Source organism: Dipteris shenzhenensis, chromosome 15 (assembly GCF_047967505.1).
Source record: "Dipteris shenzhenensis isolate YYH24624 ecotype China chromosome 15, Dip_SZ_1.0, whole genome shotgun sequence".
NCBI lineage: Eukaryota > Viridiplantae > Streptophyta > Polypodiopsida > Gleicheniales > Dipteridaceae > Dipteris > Dipteris shenzhenensis.
In genome coordinates, this window is record NC_141610.1 from 45,833,792 (window position 1) to 45,859,285 (window position 25,494).

Genomic DNA, 25,494 nt, shown 5'->3' on the forward strand with positions numbered 1-25,494 from the left:
CGGAGGTGTGTGGGCAGGTATGCCCTGTAGGACTTCCCTTTAGGTGCCTCTTAGAGCCCCATTTATGGGCTATGGAGCAGAGGGTGGGCCGACTATCGGTCCATCTGGCTAGGTTGTCCTATTTGGAGTAGGGGCTCAGCCTTGATACATGGCCTTGAGAAGCCCCACATGTAGGGCTGTAGGGTCGACCCATATTAGCAGGCTGGTCGGCCTTGCCCCTTGCTAGCCGACTATAAAGTTGGGGCACTATATATAGGCCCCCCCAGATGTGTTTTTGGTAGTTCTTTCTGGTGTTTAGTGGAGGATCAGAGCCAACCCAGTGTAGCTTCGTAGGAGCAGGGTTGTGGAGCAGTCCTTCCACTCCTTGTGCCTCCTTTTTGTTGTGGTTGTTGAGTTGTCTGTCTAAGCTCTCAAGTAGCCTATTGGTTGTGAGGTTTTCCCCCAGTTGTAGTGGGGTTTTCTCTAGAGATCACTTGCAGTTCTCTTGTGCATGTGCATGTCTCTCCTTTCTCTCCTTCACAATGTGGTGTGTGTTAGGTGCTCTCTCTCTCTCTCTCTCTCTCTCTCTCTCTCTCTCTTTCAATACAATTTGTAGAGCATGAGTTGACAATGGATGCACTCCCACCCTTTCAATACAGTTTGGATTGAGACCTGTCTCGCCATGACCGAAACAAGATCATTAGAGCTGATATTGTCAAGTTGGAGACTGAGAGAACCTGGACTAGACCACATGAGCCCTTAGGGAAGAAGATGGCACACTACCAGAGCCATTTTCTTCATTTATCTCCAGAAGAACTTATAGCCAGACCAGCATACATGGACACACACCTATCTCACGGGCTACATAGTATTATTGGCCAAATTCGAACCTCATCACATCAGTTGAGAATAGAGATAGGGAGATACACCCACACAGCCCCTCAAGATTAGATATGTCAGTTATGCCAGCAAGAGGAGGAGACAGAGGAGCATTACGTATGCAGATGCACTGTATATTATGAAATCCGAGGAAGATACCAGTGTCTATTCAGAAAGGGATTTGGCCCACTCCGTAGGGTGATGGAGTATGAAGATAAAAAGAGAAAAACCAGTCGACTTTGAAGAGGCAAGATAGGGCGACCTGACGCGTTTTGCACCTCTTCTTCCCAGAGGATCTTCTGTGGTATACTAGCTCTCTTTTGCCTCAGAAACCCCTCTTTCCTTTGCTTTGAAGAGTGAGCTACAAGCCCTCCAAGTTCAGTCTTTTAGTTTTGACAGTTTTGGACAAGTTTTTGAAGATGATGCTACATAAAATGCTACTCTAGCATTTCTGAGTTTTTGAAGTTTTCAATAGCATCAGTACAAGTGTGGCTTCAGTTTTTCTTTGAATTACTAGACCTGTTTTTGATTGGAAAGTTCTCATTTTAAGCCACCTCTGTGAAGCATGTAAGAAGAAGCATCATTGATTGAATATTGGTCACTAGTCTTTGCTACATCAAGTGCTCATATTTTGGAAGTCTTTCAATTATTCTTTGCCTTGTAAGAGAGATAGACACTGCCCAATATCTGGGTTAGACCCTCTCATGGCTACCCTATTTAATCTCGAGAAGTTCAATGGAAAGGGCTTCCACACATGGCAGATGAAGGTGAAATTTGCATTGATGAGGGAGAACTTATGGGGACTTGTCAAACCTACTCCTACTGCTACTTCTACGGCCTCCAATGCTGGAGAAACCTCAACTCCGACACGACCGGCAACGGATCCAGCTAGAGAAGAAAAAGCATACGGTATCATTGCTCTTGCTTTAGGAGATGATTATATTCACCATATCTCTGACTTGGAGTCTCCTTCGGAAGCTTGCTTGACATGATTTTTGGTGCTAGCTCTCACATCTCTAAACTATCACTTAAAATCTCTTTCTTTGAATTGAAGATGGCTAGTGGTACTACTTTAGCAGCTCATGTCAACTATATGCGGAGTCTTATGACTCAATTAGCTTCTATCAATTCTCCTATTACTCCAGATGATGCTATGGCAGTGTTACTTAAGAGTATGCCTGAAGATTATGATCACATTGTTAGCACTTTGAAAAATCTTCCTAATCCTAATCTTGAAGGTATTATCTCTGCCCTCCAAGAAGAAGAAAGGCATATGGAGCTCAGGAAAGGCAATGACTCTGCTTATGCTGTAAAATTCCAGAAGGGCAAGTATACCCCTTGCAATCACTGTGGAAAGACAAATCACCTTTCAAAGGACTGCTTCAAAATTAATCCATGCAAGCACTGTGGCAAGAACAACCATAATGAGAAGTTTTGCAGAGCCAAAGAAAAGACAGAAAATGCACTTACAGTTAATGAGCCTCCACAAGATGAGGCATCCTTTGAAGATTATGCATTTTAAACACATCTCTATGTATGCTCCAGATCTCTCTTTTTATGTCAAGGTACTCAGCCTGGATAGTCCTCCAAAATGAATGAAAATAAACTATTGTGTTTTGTGTGTTTTGTAAACACCTCTGGTCACCTTATGATGTAGGCCATGTGTATGTTTTGTTCCATGGTACCTCCTGCAGACATTGTGTGCATGTACATGCAGGGGAGATAACCATTGGAAGGTCTTTCTGTATCCCTTTCTGTTTACCTTACACCTAAGGGAACCCTTGCTAGCATGAGAACCTAGCCATAGATTTATCCTTGACCACCATGAGATGGCATGAGAAACTATGAGACTAGATGTATCCTTGACATAACCTGAGGCATTTCCTTGAGGGGGGGTTTGTTGGGATATCTCAAGGTGTATGCCTCAGGCACACCTTATGTTTCTATGTGTGAGTGCTAGAGGCACAGTTAGGTGCCCACAAGCACAGTTAGGTGGTGGAGAGCCACATAGGATGATTGAGAGAATCTAGGAGCAGATTGAGGAGATGATTGTGGAGCTTTGAGGTCATCAGTGATGTCAGTGAGCATGTATGAGGTGCCTACTTAAGGACCTCACTCTTCTTCATTCTACAACCAAGTAATGCAAGTATTCTGAGTTTGTGTCCATTCTTTGCTTCCTTTCAGTTTCACCAACAAATCATCGTAGTTCAACTCATTCACCCTATGATTGGTGATCAAGGATGAATAGAAGGCCCCATATTGAGAGGATAACTAGGACAGAAGAGTTATGGCCATGTCCTCTAATGAAATCTACTTCCTCGCCTGGAGGATCTCCTGCTAAAGTTCCTGTAACTTGTTGATGTGGTCCTACATCGATGAAGACTTCTTGGGATCCAACAACCTCATCTAGACCTCCGGTGAAATCCTCTTCATGGGAGAGGTTTGATTAGACATGGATGCCAAATTCTCCCATATACTTTTGGCCACTTTCTTGTGCTTCACGTGATTAGTCACCTAAGGAGTATAGTGAAGAAATATGAATGATTTTAACCTTGCATTGACACAGTCTTAGAGCTGAGATAGGTTCTCAGCCTCCTTCTACTACTAGATGCTAAGGTCTTTTGCAAGGGGATCTGGTCGGGCAACACTTATCAGGATGAAATCTACCAAATCATATGACTATAACATAGACTCCATCGTCACCCGCCAGATGCTATAATTGAGCCCATCCAATTGCCTATCAATTGGGACGTGGGCAACAATGGAATTCTATTCTTGTTCTCTGCCATCTCGGACAAAGTCTCCATGTCGGAGTGAAGAGGACGATGGACCAAAAGAGAAGGTAGATGGGATACAAGGGAACTAAAGGTTGAAGAAAGGAGAGGGGTGGAGAAGAGGATGAAGGGGCTGGTAGCCCAATGTACCTTCACACCTTGCTATCCGTCCCTCGGTAACACTTCCTTTCTGATCTGAAGACACCCTTTAAAGTGACCCCTTTGCTAGTCCCCCAAAAAATCCACTCCTCGCACATGCTTCTCCTCAAAGACACCTCCGAATAGCACCCTCATCATCCTCTCTATGTGCTAGCTCAACACTCCCTCTGCTCCTCATGTCTCAAGCCAACCGTGGCTCTGATACCATGTGAGATGTGCAACGAAAATGAATGGAAGAGAGAGAGAGAGAGAGAGCACACCTCACACACATCACACTGTGAAGGAGAGAGAGCGCACCTCACACACACATCACACTGTGAAGGAGAGAGAGAGAGAGAGAGAGAGAGAGAGAGAGAGAGAGCACCTCACACACATCACGAGAGAGCACACTTCACACACACATCACACTGTGAAGGAGAGAAACGAGAGAAATGCGGAAGAAAACTACAAGTTATCTCTAGAGAAAACCCCGCTACAACTGGGAGAAAACTTCATAACCAATAGGCTACGCGAGAGCTCAGATGGACAGCTCAACAACCACAACAACAAGGAGGCACAAGGAGTGGAAGGACTGCTCCACAACCCTACTGCAAAGCTACATTGGGCTGGCTCTGCTCCTCCACCAGACACTGGAAGAACTTTCGGAAATGCATGTTGGGGGGGGGCTATATATAGCCCCCCAGCCTCCTAGTCGGCCAGCAAGGGGTAGGCTCGACTAGCCTGCCTATATGGGTTGACCCACAGCCCTAGAGGGCCGACCCTATAGCCCTACAAGTGGAGCTCCTCAACGCCCTATATTAGGGTTGAGCCCTGCTCCAAACAGGTTGACCTAGCCAAGTGGGCTAACCCACCTATAGGGTTGCACACTACTCTATGTATAGGGCTCAACCCCCAGCCCATGGAGGGCTAAAGCCAGCAAGGTGGCTGAGTTGCAGATCAGCCCATCCTCTGCTCCACAGCCCATAAATGGGGCTCTAAGGGGCGCCTAAAGGGCAGCCCTACAGGGCATACCTACCCACACACCTTCGTACTTGCAGTGAATGTTACAATGCATAGTTTGCAACCCTGTATATAAGGTCTTAGGGTCGTCTTGTTGCTAGAACATGTGTGTGTAGAGGGCCAAAATGACTTTTGTATCTTGATTGCAATTTGGCTAAGTAATATGAGAAGCTTCTTTTTCCAATTTGTTGTGTACATATCTCTTTGTTTTCAATTCATTTTTAAGTTGATCACCTCCCCTTGCTTCCCTACATGTTGTTCAACACTGCACTCGTTGTTGCAAAGCAAATCATCATTTGGCCATCTAGATGAGTGAAAGTGCCAGTAAGCAAGACCACACACACATGTTCTAGCAACAAGACGAACCTAAGACCTTATATACATTGTTGCAAACTATGCATTGTAACATTCACTGCAAGGTACGAAGGTGTGTGGGTAGGTATGCCCTGTAGGGTTGCCCTTTAGGCGCCCCTTAGAGCCCCATTTATGGGCTGTGGAGCAGAGGATGGGCTGATCTGCAACTCAGCCACCGTGCTGGCTGTAGCCCTCCATGGGCTGATTGAGCCCTATACATAGAGTAGTGTGCAACCCTATAGGTGGGTCAGCCCACCTGGCCAGGTCAACCTGTTTGGAGCAGGGGCTCAACCCTGATATAGGGCGTTGAGGAGCTCCACTTGTAGGGCTATAGGGTCGGCCCTCTAGGGCTGTGGGTCGTCTTGTTGCTAGAACATGTGTGTGTAGAGGGCCAAAATGACTTTTGTATCTTGATTGCAATTTGGCTAAGTAATATGAGAAGCTTCTTTTTCCAATTTGTTGTGTACATATCTCTTTGTTTTCAATTCATTTTTAAGTTGATCACCTCCCCTTACTTCCCTACATGTTGTTCAACACTGCACTCATTGTTGCAAAGCAAATCATCATTTGGCCATCTAGATGAGCCAAAGTGCCAGTAAGCAAGACCATGATCTGGGCATGGCGTTCTTGATGGGGAGATGAAATGGTTTGTGTGGGAGAAGCCAATGATGGGAGCAATGCAAATGGACTCACAGTGAACGATGGAAATAGTGGAGGCAAGGATGCACTGCCAACAAAGATACCAACATCAAAGGGATATGTGGATAGCTAGAATTGAAGCTCAAGATAGAGAACTTCGTACAATGGCCAAAGCCTATAGCTGAAGAAGAGACCCATACCAAAGGAAGTGAGTAGGCCAATTAGTTTACCAGAGACGACAACACTGAACAAAGGAAGAAAGAAGGGGATGACCAAGAGAGGTAAGAACCCCCACCTTGAGGGGCCTTGAGTGGATTTGGGCTAGTTTTGGGAAGAATTGGGAAGCTGGTCCTCACACAAATTTACAAGGGAAAAGCTTGAGGTTGTTGAGTGACCTCACCAATGGCAGTCCAAAGTTACACAACATGGAGATCACATACCAAATGAAGACATACGACAAATTGCTGCAATTGCACTTAAAAAAGGGGGTGGTGAACCTCAATGAAAGAAGAAGCGGCTATTTTAAGAAGTGGATAGCGAAGAAGAAGAAGAAGATGAATTGGTGATTAAGAAAGACACAAGTTTGAGAAAGAGGAATTCTAGGTGCCCCAAGAATGGGTGTCGGTCGGGTAAGTACTGTAATATTGCAGTCACTCGGGCCATGCAATTGAAGAGTGCAACAAGCGTAAAAGAATTGCAGGCATCCACCAAGTGGAAAGAGGACCTAGAATACCCTATTAAGGGGAAAGATTGAAGAACACAAACACAACATGCTAATTTTATGGCAAGGAAGGCCAACACATGTCTTTGAATGGCAGTTATGGAAGAAGCAATTGGACATGCTACAAAAGACATGCAACCAAGATGACTACACACTAGCGACATGATTAGTGAAAATGGTGATAAGATCACAAGGGTCAACCCAAAAGATTCCAAAGACAAAAGAATTAACTAGGGATTTGCTAGAAGAAGAGAAGAAAATGGCAAGGAAATAAGCCATACGCAAAGAACACCTCATCTAGATAGGGGAGTCATTGGGTCATCAGCTAATAAATGACTGAATGAAGGAACCAAAGATGGAAACAAACCAAGGAGTGAAAACAAAGCAAAAGGCCCAATAGCACAAAATTGAATCAACATGGCTTGGGAGCAATCCCAAGAATTGAACATGACGATTTTCATTGACTAGCTATTTGAACTCACTCCCCACTATGCAAATTTCTTCCAAACCTTGACAGTCAATCAACAACCTGTTGGAAAGGCCCGAGCCACAAGGGTGGACGTGATCAAAACGTCAATTGGTGAAAAATAACTGCCTGTCAAAATTCAAAATCATACAATGAAGGGAGTGCTCATTGATGAATGATCTAGAGCAAACATCATCTCTAAGGAAGTCCAAAAGAGAATCAAGTTGAAAAACTTAAAGCCTTATCCATTCATCTCTCACATGGTGGATCAGTGCTTCATGATGTTGATGGGCAATGACCATGGATAAAAGGTGCCTAAGTACTACATGGCTGGGGAGGAGACACCCTCACAATCACACCTAGTGAGCACAACATGGGAATGCCGATGGGACAAAGCATGATCTAGAAGTAATGCAAGCCCAAATGCTTGGAGGTGAAAGAGTACACCTTAGACATTAAAGTCTATGAGCTACTTACCCTCAACATTGTGCTGATCATTATTAATGCAATGCAAATAGCCATAGAGATGCTAGTAGAAGCTGAAGAGCCAAACATGGACTTCCCAAAAGGCTTCATTGTAGACAAAGAGCATCCCAAGAAGAGTTGGCCTACCACATTAGTTGAATTAACAAAGTGGCGAATCATGGAAGAGCAACTCCATCAAAGAAATCATTGTGGGTTCTTGGAAAGCATTAGAGTTGATCCAAATTAGCAAAGAAATCCTTAAGAAATTCCTCAAGACCATTGGATGTATTTACATGGGAATACATGGACTTGAAGGGGGTGACCCCTTGATTGATTGGCACTTGGTGCTCGATATGGTGCATGTGCTACTAAGATGCCCTTCGTTGCACTCCTTGGCTAGTCTAAACTTCAACCAGTGCTTGGTTGCAAACAAAACAAGCATCTCCTCACCTTGGGTTGCTGTATCATTGTTAGAACCATATGGAGACAAGGGAAATGAGCATACAACAATGTGGGAAGAGAAGTATATGAAAAGAAAAACTTCCATTATACATTTTCCTCATCTCTAAAGTAGATCAAGTCCTCATGATTGGGTAGTCAGAAGAGACAAAGGGGGGCTGGTTGAGACAAATTGCAAAACTTGAAGGCTTGGCACATTTTTCTTGACTCTAAAGTAGATCGGATCCTCATGATTGGGTGGTTAGAGGAGACAAAGTGGGGCTGGTCGAGACAAATTGCAGTTCAAAACTAGGAGGCCAGGCACATTGGCATTTGTGCTTGGGTTTAGTCAATATTGTTGGAGGGAGATGAAAGGAGCATAGACCTCATTGCACAATATGATTTGGGTCCAAACTCGTGATCTTGGGAGGCCACAAGTACAAAACATTGATCCCCTTTGAAACCTCATCGAGATGGAGGTGCCAAGCTTCCTTCCACTACTCAAATACTTGGATCTTGTGTGAGACCACAATGTCAAGATGTACAAACTTGTACTTAAGCCACTTGTGTGTGGCCTATGCTTGGGCCATTTGGTGATGGGGCTCTAACAGACTTTAAGAAAAATAGGCCATATGGTGGTGGCCTCAGTAATAGCAATCGATGGGAGCTACTTGACATATTGGAGGCAAAGGGTAGCATGGGCTACCTGCAAGGCAACATGCTCACTTTGGAGCTTCTTGAGCTCCTCTATGAGTTGTACATCATGACCTTAGAGAACGGAGTTGGAGACTATGAGAGCATAGTAATGGTTGTTAAGATCCTACTCACGGTCTAAGGCTTTCATGGTGTTATGCATAAGCACTTGCAAGGGGACCCAACGTTCAACCATATGTCCGAGGATGCAAAGTTGTGCTAGCTATGTTAGATCTAGGACCGGTCACAGGTACCGTCATCAAGAAGAATAAGCTATCCACATCCCTACATCTGTATGATGCTCTAAGGGTGGTTGGTACTCGGACAGGTTGAATACGAATGGAGTCGGCTGGGATTGAGTTGTTTGCTCACCTCGAACTCCTTGGAGTGCTTGGAATTCTTGCTTGGAGTTTGCTTTAGTCTCCATGTTGTTGAGTTGCCTAGTGGGTGTATGCATTGGAGAGCCATTCCCTGCTTGCTTGGTGTCCTCAAGGCCCTTGTCAATAGCTACCTCCTTGGGCATGTTCGAAATCATGTCTGAGGTTGAAGTGGCCTTCAACACTATACGGGGTGTGAAGCCCCTTCTCGAATGCTACTGGAGGAGACACCCTTTTTTTATGTGTCCACTGAGGGCACTAGGGGGCACATGTCCATGTACACATTGCGAGGCAGACACATGTTTGGCAAGCAAGAACTAGGCAATGGTTGTCCAATAAAGGCAATGGCAGCTAGAGGATGATTGGCCAGGTGGGAGAAAGGGCAGCAGACAGGGGAGAGGAGCTTCCCCGACCCAGGAAAAATGGAGGAAAGGGCGGGGAATGCATCCCCCACCACAAGCGGTTGGCTGCGGAGCAGTGGCGGTGGTGTCCTGCGTGTTCTCTTGAGTAGGAGTCAAGTGTTCAAAGAAAATATTTTTGGGTAAAATTCAGAAAACCTCCAAGCTCACAAAATTGGAGATAGAATTTCATACATTTAGAGGTTCACAAACATGTTACAACTATATTTGCAAAAAAAAGTGCAAGGATTTTATTTTCGTGAGGTCAAAATCAAAGCTATCAAAATTAACAAAATTCTAGAGGTTCACATACACGAAACCCAGGCAAAACATAAACAAGGAGTAGGAGAGAGGTGATTGTAAGGTGAAGAAAGAAACAAGAAGGAGCATGGGGAGGCCAGCTCTAAGCTCTCTCACATCTTCATTATCATCATCATCTTCTTCATTTTCCTCCTCTCTTCTCTTCTCTGCCTGCTTTTCCAAACTTCATCCCTCTTTCCTCCCTTTCCCGCCTTCCCGCCATCGCCTCATCGCCATCGCCACCTCTCAAGCTGACCCCGACACACTCGAGGACGACACCAACGTTGACCAGCTCGCTGTCGGAACCACCCAACCTTCCCGTCATTCTCGAGGCTTTGATAAGGATGTCTCGCAAGTACGATCCTCTTTCCTTTTTCCTTCAAGATTTCTGCATCAGGACCGGCCTCCAGCACCCTTGTTTGATTGCTTGTTAACAGCATTTTTCTGGTGAACTGTGATCTCTCTTTGAAAGCAGGGAGTTTCCGCTTATTGGATTTTCCTGCTTGACCACAACAACGTAAATAGTTGATTTAGTTTGTTTGAAACATCTCAACGCTGGTTAAGAAAGTCGAATGCCACAGGTTGTTCGGAAAACGGCCGCTACTTTTGCTCCTCGGTCATCCACCAAATCAAAGAACCCTGCTGTACCAGGAACTGTTCTTTATAATGTCTTCGAAGTTCAGGGGTATCTATCCATGGCGCTCGGAGGGTTGCTTTCATTTAACTTGGTTTTCCCTTCAAATGACCCCGACATATGGAGGCTTATGGGAATGTGGTCCGTCTGGATGTTCAGTAAGTACAACTTGCGTAATCGCAGAACAAGGAATGATGCTGATTGCCAGTCCCATTGGTTCTTGTTTCTCACGTATAGATCAATTATAAACAGTGAATTCCACGTACTTGTTTATGGCATGCGTGCTAAGGCGACAATGACCGAGCCAACGTGGCAATAGGATGCAACAAATTCGCTGCTGTCTTGCTTTGAAGCTGCGAGACTCTTTATATTTGAATGAAAAGAGGTAATATGATGCAATTGTCCCTGTTAGATAGAAAAATAGGTAACGAGACGAAACTGTCCTGTTAAAAATATCTAAATTAGAGTTTCTAACAGTTCTGAAGGAACTTCCATGCATAAGGTTTCCATGTTAAACATGTCACCTTCTAAAGCTCACGTCCTGACCGAGTATTTGCACCTGCTCTAATGTAATATGGTGTCTGCGATTTCCATCCCCTGGACTTGCTTTAATCTAATATGCGATCTCCCATTGCTATCCCGAGTCCTTGCCCTCCTTCCTTCTCCCTCTTTCACCTTTCTCCCAGCTTCATCCCCCCACCTTTGCCTAACCAAAGCTGACCCGACTGCTTGCATTCCCACTGGCTGGGTTGAGGTTCCCAAGGCACTGTTTGCAGGCCTCTTTTGGCTCCAATGCCAGGTCCTGCCTGACCTGTGGACCCTCCTGTCCTATTTGTGGAACTTTTTTGGAGCTGAAGTGCTCGTGCACCTCTTCCAGGAGCCCGGGCAGGTCAGGATTGGTAGAGGCGCCTGTGGGAATGTTTTTCTAGGCATATTCTCAGATGTACTGTCCCAGGCTCTCCTTATAGTTCAAAGGATGATAAGCACATTCGTAGTTGTGGCTGGGCTCTCACTTGAGCTTGGCAGCCTTTTCTTGGATCCTTTGGACAGATTTCTTCAGGCCCTCCTTGCAGCTTGCTGATTCCAGCTTTGAGTGGTTCCCTTTGCTCTTTTTCGCCAGCCTTTTGTAGTGTTTGGAGCAGCTTCTCTGCCCAAACTGGTGGCTGGCCCTTCTTTGCCTTCCTACTTTTCTCTTGTCCACCTCCCCCCCGCCCCCCCCGCCCCTTCCTTTTCCCTGTTCGCAGTGGTGAGTTTTCTAGTTGATTCGGAGAAGAAGTTTTTTGGTGGTGACCCTTAGTTTGGCCAAAGGGTCTCTTTTATCAGCAGCGTTGACTCCCCATGCCATTAAGGTCCTCTCTCCAACAGACAAGCAAGAGGTGAATCAAGCAGTTCAATCACTTCAGGACAAAGCAGTGATAGGCAGGATTGTGGGCCTCACTCCTCGCCAAGTGCGCAATTTGATTTAGTCGATCTTGGCATTAGAAGGTGACCATATGGAGGATGGCACCATCTATGAGAGAGGCGTCTTCCTCCAGTTGAGCTCCCCCGACATCACATGGGGCCTTGTGGAGCAGAGTCCTCTTTTCCTCGGCTCACACCTGGTGTATTTCATTCTTTGGTACCACAGTTTCACAGTAGATGACGTGGATTCGACTCACAACATCTCCCGCTTCCTGACGATGCTCTACTTCTCCGGGCTGTAGAGGGAGTATCGGCCTATCATTCATTCCATTGGGAGGGCCTTTGGCACGGTGCTTGAGTCTCCGTTCCAGATAGTAGTATAGTGGTGGTAGATGACGGTGTTCCTTGCTTCAGATTGGTACATGATGCCCCGAGACTCTAGCGAAGGAGATAATCCTTAAGACTCTTGATGGCAAAGAGCTCAGACAGTGCATGGAGATTTCGGGGCTGCCAGGGCAGTGCTTATGGTGCAATAAATGTACATTTGGCACGGGATTGTCAGAGAAGTCTGAGAAGGGCCCCGCTAGGAACAGAGAGCAACCTCGCCTGTGTTTGGCCTGGTCTGCATAGTCTCCTTGGTCTCCAAGAATTGTTGTCTGATCCACAACTGAGGATGGTTACCTGCTCATCAAATAGTACATCCCGGTTGACCACAAGGGCTCTTTGAACTGATCGTAAAATCTGTACCCTGTAGACGGAGTATTGTAGCCAACAAAGACCATCTTGTGAGGTTTTTCATCCATCTCCCCCTTTACGTCTTGGGAACATGGACATACGCATCACACCAAACACCCTGAAATGAGACATTAGGCTTATGACCAAAATACGCCTGAAACGGAGTTACCTTAGAAACTATGGTTATTGGAGATTGGTTGATGATATGGACTGCCGTCGGTATAGCTTGAGTCTCATGGTGCTCCAGCATGGGCCATTTCCACCACCATGGCTGTGTTCTTCCTTTCAACCGCCTCATTCTCGGATGGAGTGCGACTGTTTGCAGGTTCTTTGTGGATGCCTTTTTCTGTACAACGTCTTTCAAATGCATTTGAGCAGAATTCTCCTCCCTTGTCAGCCTGAAGATACTTCATGGGCAGCTTGGATTCTTTCTTCATGAGAGTACACCACTCTTGGAACTGGGGGAAAGTCAATTCTTTCTAGGCCAAGAAATAGACTCACTGAGCCTGCTGAAATAATCAGCAGCATGAAGTGCTCTCCCTAGAGTTGGGACCATAGAGATTCGTGGGTATCCTCTCTAGGGGTTTCGAGACCCACCCTTCAGCTTGCTTCAGAAGGCTCTATGCTGCTTCCCTTGAATACCTGAACTGCACTACCCTTGCTTGCTGCCCACATCAGGCAAACCAAGAACCATTTTCTCCTGGGCAGCTCATCGTAACACATCCATGTTCAGGTGGCCAAACCTGAAATGCGGCAGGTCACATGAGAGAGTCTCTAGTGACGGAAGAGAGAACTGTTAGTTTGTAGAGGCCATTTTCCACCGTGACATCACACACAACCTGGCCGATTGATTTATTGTAGGCCATCTTTTGATGGTTCTAGTGATGCCCTATAGGCCATGGTATGTGCCTTGTAGGCATAAGTGTAGGCACTTATTGTGTTAGTGCTTACTATGCCATGTAGGACACTTAGTCCTATATGACACCTAGGACACTTAGTCCTAGGCCTAGATACAAGTACTTTGTACTTGTGTTTAGGAACCTTATCTATCTAAGTTGACGTGACTTCTTCTTCGACTCGTCCTGTACTGCACTCTCTCTCTCTCTCTCTCTCTTCGTTTAGCATCTACAGTGGTATCAGAGCAGGTATTGCTCTAGCCTTCCAGCTCTCCTCAGCCCCGAGTACTCCATTGCTCATTGGAGAGTTTTCTACCTTGCTGTTCGACACTCTCCTAGATCTGGTTCGAGGCTCTTCATCGCTATTTGCTCCGTCGTACCTTCAGAGGTACCTGCGCTATACCTGCACGCTGCATCGTTGTACAACGTACCTTCAGTGGCATTCGCGTCGTACAACCGTACGGTTTTGCTACGTACTGTACATCGTCACCGTACTGCCCGTCGCCGTACACCGTACTGTTCGTCGCCGTACACCGTACTACCCGTCGCCGTACACCGTACTGTCCGTCGCCGTACATCTGCGCATCGCTGTACGGAATAAGTATCTGTGACAGCCGTACGCTCTTCTCCGTACAAGTGTACTCGCACCGTACCTACTTTGTACAGGTTCATCTGCTCCGTACGTTCACCTGCAGATCAGCCGTCGTACAACTTGTACCTGCATTCCGTACACGTGTACTTTGAGAACAGCTGACCGTACAGCTTGTACCTGCCCCGAGTGTTTTGTACAATTTCGAAGTGCGAATTTATCTACAGGGCTTTTGCAAGACATTGCAAAATTTGGGGCTTTCACACATTTGCCCTCTTTTTGGCCTATTTGCCCTAAATAAATTTGGGGCTTTTGCCAACCTGTTGCTCAAGCAACAAGTTGGGGGTGCACCCCCAACTATATATCCAATCTGTTGCACAAATAAAAAAAATGACAATGCCATAGTTCTCACTGGCACTTTGCGAAAAGGACTTTATCACCTTGATCATCATGCAGCTGCACTTTATACCGAAGCATTGGCTATTTCAGATTCACAGCTTGCTGAAACTCATCTGTGGCATGAGAGAATGGGCCATCTCAATTATAGAGCTCTTGCAAAGCTACATTCACAGCAGATGGCTAATGATGTACCTCAGACTCACACAGTTTCTAAACATGTGTGTGAGGGTTGTCTTTTGGGTAAGATGCATCGATTTCCTTTTCAAAAGAATTGTCCAAAACTCTCACAAAGGAAATTGCAGCTAGTACACAGTGATGTCTGTGGCCCAATGAGGACAAATGCCATTGGAGGATACAAGTATTTCTCGACTCTCATTGATGATTTCACAAGGTATTGCTGGGTATATCCTTTAAAGGCCAAATCTGAAGTTTTCTTATGCTTTCAGAGATGGCTGAATATGGTTGAGAATGAATCAGGATGCAAGCTTGTCACCCTCAACACAGATAGGGGGGGTGAGTATATGTCAAAAAAGTTTGATGCATTTCTTTCCTCACGGGGCATTATTCACTCATGCACTACTCCTTACACTCCTCAGCAGAATCCTCTTTCTGAAAGGAAAAACAGATCCACAATGGAGATGGCCAGATGCATGCTTAAGGCAAAGTCTTTGGTCAATAAATTTTGGCTTGATGCAGTAATGTATGCCAACTATGTGCTGAATAGATCACCTACACGGGCATTAAAGACTATTACACCTTATGAAGCATGGAAAGGCAGGAAGCCTTCACTTTCACACATGAAAGTTTTTGGGTCTCTTGCATATGTTCATGTACCATCTCAGCTGAGACATAAGCTTGATGACAAGGCAATCAAATGCATATTCATTGGTTAGAGCCAGGAGAGCAGAGGGTATCGGTTATATCAACCAAATACTGGGAAGATTATTGTCAGTAGAGATGTGATCTTTGCTGAACATTCAGCTTCTCCTCTTGTGGACTGCAAAGCAAAGCCAGATATTGACATGTTTGATGCCTTTGAATCTTGGTTACCTCTACCATCATCAGAAGAGGATTTTGAGCAGCAACATGCGCCTCCTGCAGGCCCTCCACAAAGCAATAATCAGCCTCAACCTCATGCTGATTTGCAGGTTTCTCTTCCGGCACAAACTGATCCCATTACTCATGATGCAGTCATTGAGGAAAGAGCTGTTAATAGACAATAGACAACAAAGGCAAGTTCCCAGATGGCTTCTTGATACATTGAGGGACAGCAAACAAGATCAGCCTTTTGCTGCCCGGACAAGATCAGGGAATAGACAGCATGGTCACTTTCTTGAGTTTGCACTCCTTGCTACAGCTTGCAATGAAGAGCCTTTGTGCCATAAAGATGCTTTTGACAGCAAAGAGTGGATGGATGCAATGAAAGCTGAGTTACAATCTATTGCCAAAAATGACACTTGGGAATTAGTAGATCTCCCACCTGGCAAGCATGCCATTGGAACGCGGTGGGTCTACAAATTAAAAAGAAAATCTGATGGCAGCATAGATCGATACAAAGCCCGTCTTGTTGCAAAAGGGTATGCCCAACAACAAGGCATTGACTTTGAAGAGACATTTGCTCCCACATCCAGGATTACTACCATTCGATGTGTCATTGCCATTGCAGCCCATCATCATTGGCAAGTGCACCAACTTGACATCAAGACTGCCTTTCTTCATGGGGATCTGCAGGAAGAAGTCTATGTCACTCAACCTCCTGGTTTTGAGGTTGTTAATTCTGAAAATAAGGTATGCCGGCTTAGAAAAGCCCTTTATGGTTTGAAGCAGGCACCCAGGGCATGGTATGCCAAAATTCATGCACACTTACTATCCCTTGGTTTTCAGAATAGTCCCACAGAACCCACTCTTTATTTCTGTGGGAGTGGATCTGATTTTTTAGTGCTGATTTTATATGTGGATGATATGCTTCTCACGGGCCCAGATACTCAGCAAATTGCAGCTTTCAAGGCTGACTTGCAGCAGATTTTTGACATGTCAGACATGGGACAGCTCCATTATTATTTGGGCATTCAGTTTGCTCATGTTGAGGGGGGTATCATGATGTCTCAGTCCAAGTATATTGGACAGCTCCTTGATCGTTTTCAGTTTGAGGATTGCAAGCCAATCTCTACTCCAGTGGACCCTGGCTTCAAATTCTCAGCTCATGATGGGAGCCCACCATGTGATATCACTCTTTATCAGCAGGCTGTTGGATGCCTTATTTATTTATGTCACACCAGACCTGACTTGCAGTATGCAGTATCTCAGCTCAGCAGATTCATGCACATGCCCAGTTCACAGCATTGGCAGACAGTGAAGAGAGTCTTCAGATATCTCAGAGGCACTCAGGATTTAGCCCTCTTCTATGGTGATCAGGGCTCACTTACCATGCATGCTTACACGGATAGTGACTGGGCAGGATGTTCCGACACCAGAGTGTCACATACTGGCAATTGTTTTTTGCTTGGCAATTCATGTATTTCTTGGCTCAGCAAGAAGCAACCGATAGTTGCCACGTCTAGTTGTGAGGCTGAGTACAGGGCAGCCTTCACCGCTACAGTAGAGTGTGTTTGGCTTCGACAGTTACTTACAGATCTTGGTATTTGCCAGACATCCTCCACTATTGTCTACACTGACAGCCAGAGTGCTTTGGCCATTGCACGTAACCCAGTGTTTCATGCGCGTACCAAGCATATTGAAGTTCACTATCATTATGTTCGGGAGCGGTTGTCAGCAGGCGACATAGAGTTGTCCTATCTTCCCACAGAGGACAACATCGCAGATATGTTTACAAAGGCACTTCCTCGTCCCAAGTTCGAAGTCTTCCGACAGGCTTTAAACTTGGTTTCCTTTGTTACATGATCTGACATTCCTTGTACATTCATAGGTGGCTATATCCTTTTGGATGAACATGTGCCACCATGACCAGAAACTACCAGGTATTCTGAGACGTTTCCAGAGTACTTCAGCCCATCCCATGGAGGGGGGTTTGTAGGCCATCTTTTGATGGTTCTAGTAATGCCCTATAGGCCATGGTATGTGCCTTGTAGGCATAAGTGTAGGCACTTATTGTGTTAGTGCTTACTATGCCATGTAGGACACTTAGTCCTATATGACACCTAGGACACTTAGTCCTAGGCCTAGATACAAGTACTTTGTACTTGTGTTTAGGAACCTTATCTATCTAAGTTGACGTGACTTCTTCTTCGACTCGTCCTGTACTGCACACACTCTCTCTCTCTCTTCGTTTAGCATCTACATTTATTACTGATGGCCACAAGTTTTCATCGAACGACACAGTGTGCCAAGCTTGCACACCTCATGAATGGAGAGCAAATGAAAGCCTAAAGATGGAACAAATAATACTTGAGAGGAGTGCTTCCTTCCTCTGCCATCCGGGATGATCTTGGGACTCCCCTCTCTACGAATTTTGATGGTGGAACCGTCACCGATGCATACATCGCCAGCCTTGACCTTGAAGTCTTGGGACTTGGCGACGGATGGACACGTGTTAAAGGCACCTCTATCCTTGATCCATTCTATGGAATCATCAACCTTCAGGGCAAACCCCTCTCTTGCGGAAGACGTTAAAGAATCCAAAATCTGCAGATGTACAAAGGCTGGAGTGATAACTGCATTTGAGGAACCTGTACCCTTCCCTTGTGATCGCTGAGCTCATTTCCTCCAATATTGACCTTTCTGGCCACAATTATTGCACATACATCCCACCTTCAATGCTTCCTTCTCTGTGTCAAACTTCTTCTCTGAGGAGGTAGAAGAGTTCCACTTTCCCTTTGCTCCACTTCCTCCAGTATTGACCTTTCTGGCCACAATTATTACATCCCGCCTTCAATGCTTCCTTCTCTGCGTCAAACTTCTTCTCTGAGGAGGTAGAAGAGTTCCACTTGCCCTTTGCTCAGGCCTTCATTCTGCGGGGCAGGCAATGCCTCCGCTCCTCCCCCTTGTGGAGGACTCTGAAAACGCTCCTCCTGATTAAGCACCATTGGCACAAGTTCTTTCCACAAGAGAGTGTTCAACCTCCGCTCGTGATCAGGGAAGAATAGTTAAGGGAAAGGCATTCTTCCCCTATGGCAGGACATACGGGTTTCACAAAGACGTATGAGAGGGTAGGGCAAAGTTTCTTGTAGGAAGGTCTATGGAGAGATGTAGTCAAACATGTTGCTGAATGTTTGCGATGCCAGCAAAACAAAGTGGACAGCAAACTATGAGCTGGTTTGTTGCAGCCATTACCTATCCCAGAGGGCAAGTGGACACACATCACTATAGATTTCATTTTTGGATTGCCTTCTATAGATAGGGGATGGGACATCATCTATGTAGTGGTGGATAGGCTGACAAAACAAGCCCATTTCATACCCAGTTCAGTATCACAGGTTGGCAATTCATTGATCACCATCATGGATTCCCTCAGGAAGCAAAATTTATGGGTCATTTTTGTCAGGAATTACTTACAGCATGGGGTACTTTACGCACCCCTACCACTTCATACCACCCTGAGACTGATGGTCAATATGAAAGGGTGCATTTCTATCGTGGCACCCAGAGGCAAGCCATGCTGATTTTTGCCACAACAGCACTACACCTCTCTCTATTGGAATGGGCCCGTTTGAGGCAATGTATGGATGCAAAGTGGGAATGCCTTCCGTCAGTTGCAGATATGGCTGTGAAAAACCATCAAGTACAAGATGACTTGGAGAGGATGGAGTCTCTTCTACAATTGGCTAAAAAGAATATGCAAGATGCCCAAGCCAAGCAGAAGAAATATGCAGATGAACAAAGGAGATACTTGATTTTCAAGAAGCTAGAGGATCATCCTCAAGATTGGGAAGTAGCATATCAATCAGAGCTACCGAGCACCTCCAAGGTCCACAATGGTCAAAGCCCCTTAATTATGATCAAGAGCGTTGAACGTGTCTTTGCTGAACCACATGTAGGCCAGCATGTGCACATACTTCCAGAGCTGCCACCTATGGATGAGGAGGGTCATATCCTTTCTGTCCCTGGACCCTAAGCACACTGTGGGTTTCAGAGATAGAGTGCTCCACAACAAGGTATACATTGAGTACCTCATTTATAATCTGTCCTTTTTCTACATTGCAACAGCAGTTTGCAAGCGAAAGCATTAAAAGTCCTCAAGATAGAGCAAAATTTTCTGTCAATCAGAAGCATCCTTCCCAATCTCTCTTAGAGGACTAGTCTTCTAGAACCCATTCCGCACGGATGTCATTAAGTAATAACCTAAGAGTTCACCCTTGAGCCTAGAGATCTGTTTAAGTCCATGGCCTATTAGTAGCCCAATAGATAGGGTGCTTGACAGTGATGAGGTTGTAAATGCATTTTTCTTGGGTTTATCTGGATATGAAGTGATCACTTAAGATGGAGTATACATGCAATGCCTGTGGTGCCTATGCCTCCCATGAAAAATGGATGGATGTGACTGGATTGTAGTACTTCGCAAATTTTCATCATTCATACAGTTGTATCATTAGCTCTCCAGATGCTAGAAAATGGTGTATATAACATGGTTAATCTACAGTTTTGAGCTCACTATCAAGTAGACTTGGCAGAGTCTGTGATATTATGAGTTTTGAGATCCAACTTGGATCTATATGAAGCAATGTAGTCCAATCTTCTTTGACCTGATGTGGAAAAGGAGCAAATTTTTTGTTATCCAATACTGGATTCTGGTTTGATGTCCATCCATGTTTGGAGGGTTAATGCTTAGGAATCCTAGGCAGGAATACATGGACACATGCTCATGAGTCCAAAACATCAGAAGAAATAATAAAAAATTGCAAGTAAAGAATGTAGACATTCCCCCCTCCCGCCTTTCCCCTTTGCCACCCAAGACACTGTTCCCATACGAGTCCCCTCACTTTTGATAGAATTTCCAGCCATACATGGATGCGTTGCTTTTTTGCTACTTCCCGAACCGCCCCTTTTTGTCTGCCAAAAGAACAGCATACCAAGAGAAAGAGGACAAAATTCATTTCTCCTTGTTGAAATAGGGAAAGCACTGTGGTCTTTGAGGAGCACCTGCCTACCTTCAAATTTGTGTGGAAATTTATGCATGGGGTTATATATCGTGCTCACTGGGTTTTTTTTGACATTGACAGCTGTTCCTTCTCTAAGAGCTCGAGACTGCTCAAGCAAAGAAAAAGATGCATTGAACTACTTGTTTATAGGCATCCCACTCATAAACGTGCTGCTCCCATTATTTTGGAAATCCTTTGCTGCTGTCTGGAGTGCAGATGTTCTGGCTTTCTTTATTACCTATGCATGGAAGGTATGTCATTATCACAGACTTCACCAGGCAATTTTTCAGTAGACAGCATCGATTTTACTTGCTCAAAATGCAATTGAAGGCCATTTGGTGTAGTGATAAGATGTAATATTGGCCGTTGCTGTCCTCATTTTCCTTGCATGGGTGTGTCATTTTGTTGAAAAAATATGACATTGCCTTTCTAATGTTATCATGTTCGTCACACTGTTGTCTGCTTCACTTTCATGCGGTTCCTTGGTTAAATTCAATGCAATGCTTTCTAATTTGAAAAAATATGACATTGCTTTCTAATTTTATAATGTCCGTTGCACTCTTGTCTGCTTCACTTTCATGTGGTCCCTTGGTTAAATTCGATGCAATGCTTATAAGAGGGCATATGGGTGCTCTCTACGTCATCTGCATGCAGCTTGACTGGATTTCCCTTGGAAAAGGAGATGACTAATTGTGAGATGGAGCATAGACGAGGTATCATGTGATGGCTGTTGCTCGCAATTCAATCACTACTGAAATCATGTAGTCTCTGCTGACTCAAGCTGGGGGGACCTAAGCCCCCTATGTGGGACAGATAACGTTGTAAGTTCTTCAAAGTTTTTCTAGCAGGAAAAAAATTGTATCATCTTTGTATTCTTCGTCTGTTATATAGACTATGTTTTGCTTTACAGCAATTTCTTTTTATCCTTGCAAGGGTTCTCTGTTTTTTAAAGTGCAATCTCTTTTGGCAGATTGTGAATTCAATGGTACATAGGATTACAAAAGTGTTCACAGGTTTGGAAATAAGTGGAAATTAGTTTACATACATAAAAAAGATGGCTGTAGTTTGTCTATGGATAAAGAACATAACTAGTTTGAAGTGCCTGGAGGATTGAGATCATGATAGTTTAAACTAGTGGTGGTTTTAAAGAACATGCTGGAGAATTTCACAACCAATTTGTATGCATGTCTGCAGGGAGTAATTAACATATCTAACTTTGTTCGAAAGCACTAAGAGTAGGATAATGTATAATAAGCAACAATTAGACACCGTCAGTGTTTAGAAACCTAGTATAGCTGCTTATGCTTGGGCACTGATGAAGACATGAGCATTGCCTTTCTTGCTATGTATGTCTACCTTTTGTTTTTCAAACAAATTTGTTAGCTCATTTTTCTTGTCGTTAGTTCTCTCTTTTATTTCTGCTTTAAACATCTTTCATGGAGACATGAAAAGTCATGTGTAACTACGCTCGTGGAAAAACTCGAGACAAAGTTTGGCCGTTGGGATTGGCCTAGAGGAAGTGTAGATTTAAGTCCCTAGGGGCACATTCTAGGTGCACCCACTAGGACCAAGGGTAAAACTAAGGCATTCCAAAGGGGTCCAAAAGTTGGGCCCAAGGGGATTCAACTGTGTCATTAGTAAAGTGGGTTAGAGCATTAATGAGGTGCCATATGGCAACCTCACATGCATCCCACCTACCAACCTTCTCCAAGGTTTGTACCTTGGAAGGGAAATCTTGGCATGTTTTTCGAGACATCGTATGAATCCTTACAGAAGGGCACGCATTCCAAGGCTCAACTCCTTGCATCTTTGACTTGAACACATCTCGAGGCTGTCCGTACGGACTGCAGGTATTGCATTCAAAGTGTTCGTACTCGTTGTGCGGGCCATTCAACGTCGTTTTACGGGATGATTTTCTACAAGTACTGCATTCAATGTTGGTTGTACGGATGATTCCCTGCTGGCTGTACGGATCTTTTATTGATGCTACTGAATGGGCTGTTTGGGCACTCTTTCCAAGGCTTGTACGGTGGTTTTGCTTCATGCACTTCGAGGTGCTGGCTGCTGGTTGAACTCGTTTCCTCGTGCTCGGTGGTCTTCTGCACACCTAGGCTTCTTCATCCCCTGTTCTTCTGAGCTTCCAGTCTTCTCATTCTCTCTCTTTCTCCCTCCACCCCATGGTTGGCAGTCACTTGCACTCTGTTGGGGGCCTGGACAGAGGAAAGGTGCGAGAGCAAAGCTTGCCCCTCTTCCACGGACAGCAGGTACAGTCGTTCTGACTTCCCCTTTGTTTTCCATTTGCAATTTTCAAGTTCCCTGCGGTGCATTTGTTGTTTGGAGCTTCCTCTGGACCTTACAGGCTTAAGCAGACACTCAGTTATAGAGGGTGTGCCTGGGAGAGTGCTAGAGGGGCAGTGTATTGCATTTGGATGCCTTGAGGCTGCTTGAGCATTTTGGGAAGTGTATGGATGCCTTGTTACTCACAGTTGGTTACAGTCTCTGGGGAATGTCTTAGTTTTGCCCTGACAGTTGGGATCTAGTGGTGTACTTGAGCTTGATGCCTTGAAGCCAAGGTCTGGCTTGATAGAGAAACTATAGGAATCATCAGTACAAGGGTGAGCCCTTGTTGTAAAGCATTTTTCATTTTCAAAAGAATTAAATAAATACCGAAAGGTGCGCCAAGGTATTTGGGGCCAGTGGGTGTCTCGTGTGATGTGTCATTGAGCAGGCTCATTCTAGCCTCCATCTAGTTATTCTCCGTTTATTTCTAAGTGTTTTTCAGTAGCAACTTATTAATAGAAGTGATTGGGGATGAAGCAATGTGGCTGTAAAAGGAATGAATAATACGGTTTACTGCCCTTTAGGTAACTGAAGGCCACTTTCAGTGGTTTCGTCGCCGGGACAGTCACCATCTTCCTATAGAGGTAAGCCTTGGTAGTGTTGGGTGAAGACAAGCCCCTTGCATCCCAGTTACAACCAGAGAACCAGCAAGCATGTCACACCGTGAGAAGTCCTTGCCTATCTCAGAGCAAGAGGAAGACAGGGCGTCAGAGAGTTTTGAGGAGGACCATAGCAGCAGGGGTGCTGAGGAGCAGGATAGTGGGGAACAGCCTGTTTCTCCTGCACATGCCATTGAGAACTCACAGGATGAGGTAGATGAGGCAGAGGAGCTTGATCCCAATGCCCTTTTTTAGTTTGCAAATGCAAAGTGCAGTGGGAGCCCTGTCACAGTTGCAACAGATTTTCATGGAAATTATGCAAACCCCTCCTAATATTGCTCCATGTGGAAGCAAAAAGACAGCTCAGAAGAAGTAGAAGAAGCATAAGAAGACTCACAGGCATGTATCCTTCAGTGGACAGCCACCAGAGATGCCCACGTCACCCATGTGGCGGGTGCTGCCAATAATTTTCGTTCAGTTAATCAAGGACAGCAAGTCCTCCCTCAGTCCATGATGCATCCAGGATATTTTGGAGGAAGATAAGTTTTTCAAGCAATGGTGGGACAGCCCACAGAAGGGCTCAATATGCTTGGTACATACTGGGGTAGTTTTTAGCTAGGGATTCAAAATTTTCAGCAACAAATGATGGGAGGTGTGCCGGCTGCAAATGCCAACATGATGTATGCAAACATAGGGGTGCAGCCCGGAATGCAGATGGGGATGCTAGGAATGATGAGTGGTTTCATGAATCTGCCACAAATGCAGGAAATAGGACTTGAAATGGTCAATCCAGCTATGGGAGTTGTCACTAATTCACAGAGTTTGGGCCAAATGATGCGACCACCTTATTTGTAGCCACTTGTGTTTGACAACTTTTCACCCAAGGGAAAATTGAAAGACTACAAAGAGGGTGGCGCTGCTGTAAAATTTGAGACATTCAATGGGACTTAGGACAGGCTGAAAGCATTAACTTTTGTGCAACAATTTGATGTTGCCTATGCCGGTGGGAACTTCACGGAGTCATCAAAGGTCAGGAAGGTAGCCACATTCCTCAAGGGCAATGCACTTCAATGGTGGACCAACTTGCTCCTGCAGGGTAAAGCCCCTAACACTTGGGTTGAGTTCAAGAAAGTTTTCTCATCTGCTTGGCTCACCACCACTTTTGAAGTGGATATAACGACAGCATGGCATAAGCTGGATGCTGCGAACTGTAAGAACCTCGAAGAGTACAATAAAAAGTTTTGGGAAGCCTTGCTGCCCGTGAGTTCTTATAGCGTGTGGAGTTGTTCCAACAGATCTAGAAGTATTGTTGTGGATTGCCAAAGGAAATATGGAACTATTCACCAAAACCAGTCTCCAATATGTCCCAATTGATAGAAAATGCTGCAGCAGCTTATGCCCTCTTACAGGGGAAGACTTCGGGCTTCAAGGGAAGCCACCAAGAAGCACAAAAGTTTTGGGGTAGCAAGCAGGGAGGTCACAAGCATTTCCGAAGATTTGAACGGCTTGTCAAGTCTAGGTTTGTTACGGCTTGTCAAGTCTAGGTTTGTTGTAGGACAGAGGCGAGGATCGCCTTGAATGAAATTGTTAGAGGAAGAAAAGCAAGCTCTCTATGATGCTAACGAATGTTTCATATGCAAGTATCACTAAGCGCATCAATGCCCCCACACAGAAAGAGAGTTTCCTTTGTCGGATCTGAGTGAGAACAAAGGAGAAAAGAGGGATGACCAGCGGGGTAAGAAGCCCAAACCTACTGTTGGTCTTATGCCAGATGTCACTGGAGCCATATAGGATGTGGATGCCACGGAGTTATGTAGAGCATGGGGTAAAATCCGTGACCAGACGGCTCTATTCTTCTTTGATCCAGGTGCGAGAGCCAATTTTATATCGTCAGAGTTGGCTGAAAAATTGGGCATAAGGGTAGATGAGATGGGGCCACTATGTGATGCAAATGGGTGTGATGTTTTGCTTGGAATACCTTGGCACCACAGGAAGGGAGCACTTTCGGATGCCAGAAACAGAACTGTAACTTTAACTCACCGAGGGAAGACTCATGTTTTGGATGCTAAATTTAAGAGAGAATCCATTTCAGTTGTATCGGCTTCAGCCATTTCAAATGTAATGAAAAAGCATTTTTTTGCGTACTTTGTTTTTGCAATTGAAAA

General features: G+C 45.0%; 1 protein-coding gene across 1 annotated transcript; it reads left to right on the plus strand.

The window, feature by feature from the left end:
* The first annotated feature begins 9,669 nt into the window (after window positions 1-9,669).
* Window positions 9,670-21,259, plus strand: RPH1 (resistance to phytophthora 1). The gene is made up of 4 exons (XM_087385891.1): window positions 9,670-9,996; window positions 10,223-10,433; window positions 20,472-20,641; window positions 21,045-21,259. Exons 1-4 carry the CDS (start codon window positions 9,730-9,732, stop codon window positions 21,078-21,080), a joined length of 684 nt encoding a protein of 227 aa, XP_087242017.1. The 5' UTR covers window positions 9,670-9,729; the 3' UTR covers window positions 21,081-21,259.
* The last annotated feature ends 4,235 nt before the right edge of the window (window positions 21,260-25,494 follow it).